At 42.7% G+C, this 5,595-nt stretch overlaps 1 protein-coding gene across 1 annotated transcript; it reads right to left on the reverse strand.

The window, feature by feature from the left end:
- Nucleotides 1-3,093: 3,093 nt before the first annotated feature.
- On the reverse strand, nt 3,094-5,084 carry LOC147886624 (BOI-related E3 ubiquitin-protein ligase 1-like). Its single transcript, XM_087395473.1, has 4 exons — nt 4,877-5,084; nt 4,635-4,768; nt 4,154-4,521; nt 3,094-4,048 (listed from the first exon to the last, which is right to left on the reverse strand). Exons 1-4 carry the CDS (start codon nt 4,927-4,929, stop codon nt 3,512-3,514), a joined length of 1,092 nt encoding a protein of 363 aa, XP_087251599.1. The 5' UTR covers nt 4,930-5,084; the 3' UTR covers nt 3,094-3,511.
- Between the last annotated feature and the right edge of the window lie 511 nt (nt 5,085-5,595).

Genomic DNA, 5,595 nt, shown 5'->3' on the forward strand with positions numbered 1-5,595 from the left:
ATACTTAACATGCTTAGAGTTACTCAGCATGAGTTGTTCAATGTAAAAATGTAAGAGCAACATTAAAGAGAAATTTTTTATAAACATAGCACATGATTAATTGGTTTTTACATACAATTTGTTTGTGCTTTAGCATTCTTTTATGGAGCAAGCCCACTTCACTTTGTTGTGATGAGCTAAAAGACCCAATAAAATACGTAGGGGTAGAAGCCCCATTGCAAGTGAGACCATGCAAAACATATATCTCATAGTAAATCACACGAAACCATCATCTCATATCTTTCGTAATAGGGGTGAATCTCGATACAATACATGTGTATCAAGTGGTAAGCAGAAGGATGACCGTGAAAAGTGGATCTAAGAGGAGTTTCAACCTTAATTAGAGATCAGTTAAAAAGAATCGAAGGCAACAAAATTTCTCAGCATAAAGAGATCTTAAAGATTGCGGAGGCAAGCACTTTGGAGCTTGTTCTTAAGGAGGTTGCTTCTCTCTCTCTCTCTCTCTCTCTCTCTCCCCCCTAAATGAGCAAAGCATTTACCCATGTGAGTTTTGTATTTGGTTTTGAAGCATATACTCTCGACTTCAAATTTTCTAAAATTTTGTGGGGTAGCCTTTTTAAAAATGAAATAGTTATTAGTTTTCTCTTTATAAGAACAAGAATCTTGTTTTTTTCTTTGTAAGAACAAGGAAATTGCAATGCTATAAGATGCAAAACTACGGCCAAGAGAAGAATAGCACTCTATATTGGCAAGGTAGCATTGTTTAGCTCAAACCTCAAATATATTTATTGTTCTATTAGGTTTTCGTTAAGCCCTCCCTAATCGTATCTTTGAACTTACTATCTACTATATCACTCGATAGGATCTACAAAGGATATAACCATCCCAAATCGATAGAATAGGTGAACTTCTATGTCAAAAGCAATCTTGTTTCTTGCCTTATAAATGGCCAAAAAATTGCAAGCTTGAACACTAGGCCACAATGAAGATAAAGTCAAGCTTTGAAGGCTTGTTAACAGTTCCCTCTTAGGTTGTAATTATGCTTGAGCATGCCCTTCTTGATGACATTCTCCACTTTACTATAAAGAGGTCAACCCCATCGCAAATGTCGGATATCCTCTTTGGCATAAATAGACAAGCGTTGATGGAAATTCTATCTCATATAGGGGGCCATCGGTGTAGAAGCACTTGCAAAAGGAAGAATTTGACCTTCCAAAAACTTACCAATTTATGCGTCCAACCATTTTAAAATTCTTCGTTGCCGATTTAGTTTAGGCAAATCAATCAATCATGTCTCATTTTACTAAGCATCAATGCATAGTGACAATTGCTATTTTGTTTAGGCTAGGCCCCTGATTACCAATGTGGACAATCCTTGCATGTTGGAGCCACTACTCCCCTCATTATAAGAGTATACTTAAGATAAACTTTTAACATGTCATTGAAGGACTAGTCATCGATAAATATTTTTTTATGTTGTCGTAAAAAAGACTAATATATTAACAAGAAAAGAGAATTACAATGGACTAGCTTTACGTAAGTACCCCGAGACTACAAAAAAGCATATTCCATCCCCAGACTCGACTAATGATCTTGAAGGCTTCGTTCTCTTTTCCCCAGAGCTATAAAGTTCTCTTTATCTCCTTGAAGATAACTGTTTCCATCACTAACCTAGTGTGAAAAGATCACATTAGTTCGAAACTTTTCCACATCTGCAATATGACAATCCCTCTTACCACTTGCCAAGCATCATAAACTAGATCTAGCAATGTGTCTCTATCATCGGAGGAGCAACTTTCCATTTGACTTAACAAATCCCAAATACAGAGTCATCCATAATTTGATTTTGCTTAGCCTTGCAGCCTACATGCAAGAGAGGTGATGAGAGTCTAAAGGAGAACATTTGGTGGGACAGAGCAAATACTAGTAATTAAAGATTTGGATTTTTTTTTTGCACGAAGAACAAAAAGTTCAAAAAATAAAGAGAAAGACTTGGTTGAAAGTGCATGCATTGTGGTATGTTTGGAAGAGAAGAATTTACTCCACACATCTTCAACGCTTCCATTTCAAGTTCATAGGTGGCAGGTCACCTATAGAATTTACTTCACACATCTTCAACGCTTGTATTTCAAGTTCATAGGTGGCTGGCTCTTCACCTAATTTAAAGGTGCGCATAACTTCATCCGAGGAGAAAACTGATGTTTGGCGTGGAGGAGGTAGATCTGAAGATTCTGTGCAACAGAGAAATGGAAAATCAGAGGGCTGGCAGTTCACACATGGGCATAATAATGGATAAAGTAACGGTCGGTTCGGCCGCCCGTCAGGTAGTTCACTCCACGCTTTCCGTCGCGAGGGACGGCCGAGAAAGCGTTTACGTGACCGCTCTGCATGCGGACTGGGGGACGCGTTTGGACGGGTCTGGTAATTAGGTTGCACGTTTCTAAATATATAAGGCAAGGGACGGTGCGAGTGCGTGGATGGTCGTTGGCGAGGGGGCGGCGGAAGCGGGAAGAGGGAGCCACACGGCCAACGGGCTTGCAAAAATTCGTCTCACAGTAGAATTGAAATTGATCATGAAATTGGAATTCATCAACGCGAAAGAACCCAGATAGACTCTCTCAAAGAGATTACACAGTAGTCACAGAATATCCGGACTTAATCAAAGCCTTACACAAGAAAGAACCGAGATAGAGTCTCGAGGGATTATACAGTAGCGAACCATGATCAAGCCAGTAACAGAATATCCGGACTTCATCAAAGCCTCACACATGAAAGAGCCCACTTGCAAAAGTAGTCTCACAAAGCCTCACACATGAACGGAACCCAGATAGACTCTCTTGCGAAAATAGTCACAGTAAAATTGAGGGCTCAATCATCATGGGTCCCAATGAAATTAGACTTAATCAAAGCCACACACATGAAAGAACTCTCAAGAGATTATCCAATAGAACCAATGATCAAGCCAGTCGTAGGACAGCCTGCCATTTGCAACTCAGATTTCGTGAATGCAGTATAGCTAAAAAGAATAGATTACAAGCTTTCATACATGCCATCTTTCCTAAATACAAACATAAAATTATTTGAATACCACAGTTATATAAAGACGAAATTTGGGCAGAAGATTCGAATTCAAAATGTGAGTCAAAACTATCACAATTGGCGGATTAAGCCAATGCATATATGGAGATGGATACTGCCACTCAACTAGAAGAGCTACTTTGATGTACAAGTCCTGAGGTGATGGTCATGACCAAATGTTTCAACCTACACTACACTAAAGTATAATATTAGATAGTTCTGTGACACAGTCTATCAAAACATTTGGGGATGACCACGTCGAAATGTTGTTTGATCATAACAGCTGAAGAACTCGAGTTGATACCGTGTAGCTATGAAATCCACGATGCTCCGTTCAATCTCATAGCCGCTTTGGAGAGCCGACTAAGCAGAAAGGTAAACGATGAGTAGCATGTTTGGTTTGGCCGTGACAATGAGAACGGGCCATGAATCATTAATCCATATAAACCTGAACACTAGCGTTCTTGCGAGCTCCACAAAGAGGACAATCAGATCGACGAGCATCGCAATCTTTGCAAAGACACAGGTGTCTGCAGGGAAGGAGCAGAATGCAGACGTCATTAGTTCTGCAAATCCTGCAGCTCCGTTGCTCCTTGAGGTCCCTGTTCTCCTTCAATGTGCGGGCATGAGCATCACCCGATTCCCCGTGATTGCACGACTCCGCATCATCAACTTCGCTTTCGCCACAGCCTTCCTTGCTTTGTTCCCGGCTCTGTGCTACTACCTGCTCCAAATTGCTCCTCAGAGTTGACACCATAGCCTCATTGTTTTTAGCCATGTTCTGCCAGATCTGAGATTCCAGGCTCAGCTGCCTAACACGTTCCTCCAATTCCAAGTTCCTACGGCTAATTTTCTCAACCTCCAACTCTTTTTCCTTTAGCCGCGTGATTACACATTCCTCTATTACTGCCAGTAGTGCCCTGGTGTGCCTCTGCCTTTTCTCCTCGAGCGCTTGCTTCATCCGCTCCCCCTGAAGGACCAATTCACGTCAGCTCAACGTCACCTACATTAAATCACAACGATACGGCAAAAAAATTCACCAGAACATATAGGGAAACAAACGAACAAGGCTGACCTGAACTTTAATGAGCTGATCAATCTCTTCCCTCTGCCTCATGTATTGCGATTGAAATTCGTCACTCAGGATTGAAGCACCCCTCCCGCTCGTCGAAGTAGGAGCTTGATTAAGCCGCGTATCATCGTAGGCCAATTGCAATCCAGTGGAGATAGGTACGCCCGAGTTTGAAACAATGAAAGAATTGCTGGGATTAATCTGCTCAAAATCGGCGAGTGGGAAGAAAGGAGAGTGCTGCCTCGCAAACAAATCCTCGCCATCCCGTAGCCGTTTCCTTGAGTCGGCTAAATTGTACGCCAGTTCGTTTTCCGGTTCACTAATAGGTGCGGTGTTCAGGACAGGTTGCAGCGTGACATTCAAGCCCGGAACTGCGGGGCAGATAAACAATCCGTTAGAGAACGCCTCTAACTTGACAGTTACAAGAAAAGGATCGCCATGACATGAATCTCGGCATAATGCTGTGCATGACAGTGTGTTCCACCTGAGTTGTAAATCCGGAGCAAGTTAGCGGCCACGGGTTGGAGCTGCAAGTCTTCCACCAAGCCGAGGGCAGCGCTGCCGGGTGCGGGGACGAGGGGGAAGCTGCGATGCTCATTGGCAGCGGAGGAGCGGGCACTGCAATCCAAATCAAGCAAAGAAAGAAAAAAGGGTGAGAGGAGGGGATGGAATGGATGGAAAAAGGGATGAAAGGAAATGCGAGATGGAAGAGAAGGGTCGACGAACCGTTTACGGAAGTCCTGGAGGATGTTGGAAGGGTACTGAGCTTGAACAGCCATGGAGGGAGAGATGAGAGGATTGGCTATGGAGCGATGTAGGAGATGGAGAAAGAATGAAGGGGGTGGTTGGCTATGGCGATGGAAAAATACACAGAAAAAACCAGGCCGTTTGTTTTTGTAGCTGATGAAGAAGACGAGGAAAAAGAAGAAGAACATACAAGATAATAAAGAACTCTCTCTCATTTATCCCTTGGCCTTTTAATCTTTTATCATTACCTCACTAATCCTTCTTCCCTTCTCATTAGTTCCCTTTTTACCTAACTTGATTAGTTACCTACTCATTTGCTTAGTAAACAATCCATCCTTTTAATCCCTTGTTCGCTTAATCCATCTTCTCCCTTTCACACTTTGCGTTCACCGTCGCAACCTTGGGTCCAATGTCCACCTGGTTGCTCCTCGTCGGGCCCTTGCTATGGCATCCAGCAGAACAGAAAAAAATCGATTTCGGGTCTGCTTTGATAGGGACTTGTTCACTTAATTCATCTTCTCCCTTTTACACTTTGTGTTCACTGTCGCGGCCTTGGGTAGAATGTCCACCTGGCTGCTCCTCGTCGGGCCCTTGCTATGGCGTCCAACAGAACAGAAAAAAAGCCGGTTTCAAGTCTACTTTGATAGGGACAGTGTGGTTCACAAACCACCCCTCTCGAGTGAAACAAAGGCAATATA

The sequence above is a fragment of the Dipteris shenzhenensis genome, chromosome 24 (genome assembly GCF_047967505.1).
Source record: "Dipteris shenzhenensis isolate YYH24624 ecotype China chromosome 24, Dip_SZ_1.0, whole genome shotgun sequence".
Lineage (NCBI taxonomy): Eukaryota > Viridiplantae > Streptophyta > Polypodiopsida > Gleicheniales > Dipteridaceae > Dipteris > Dipteris shenzhenensis.

Coding starts and splice junctions, on each gene's coding strand:
- LOC147886624 (XM_087395473.1), bottom strand. CDS start 4,929: ATGGCTGTTCAAGCTCAGTACCCTTCCAACATCCTCCAGGACTTCCGT. Junction 4,769..4,876: donor CTCCAGGACTTCCGTAAACG/GTTCGTCGACCC, acceptor TTTGGATTGCAG/TGCCCGCTCCTCCGCTGCCA. Junction 4,049..4,153: donor ATCAGCTCATTAAAGTTCAG/GTCAGCCTTGTT, acceptor TTGGTCCTTCAG/GGGGAGCGGATGAAGCAAGC.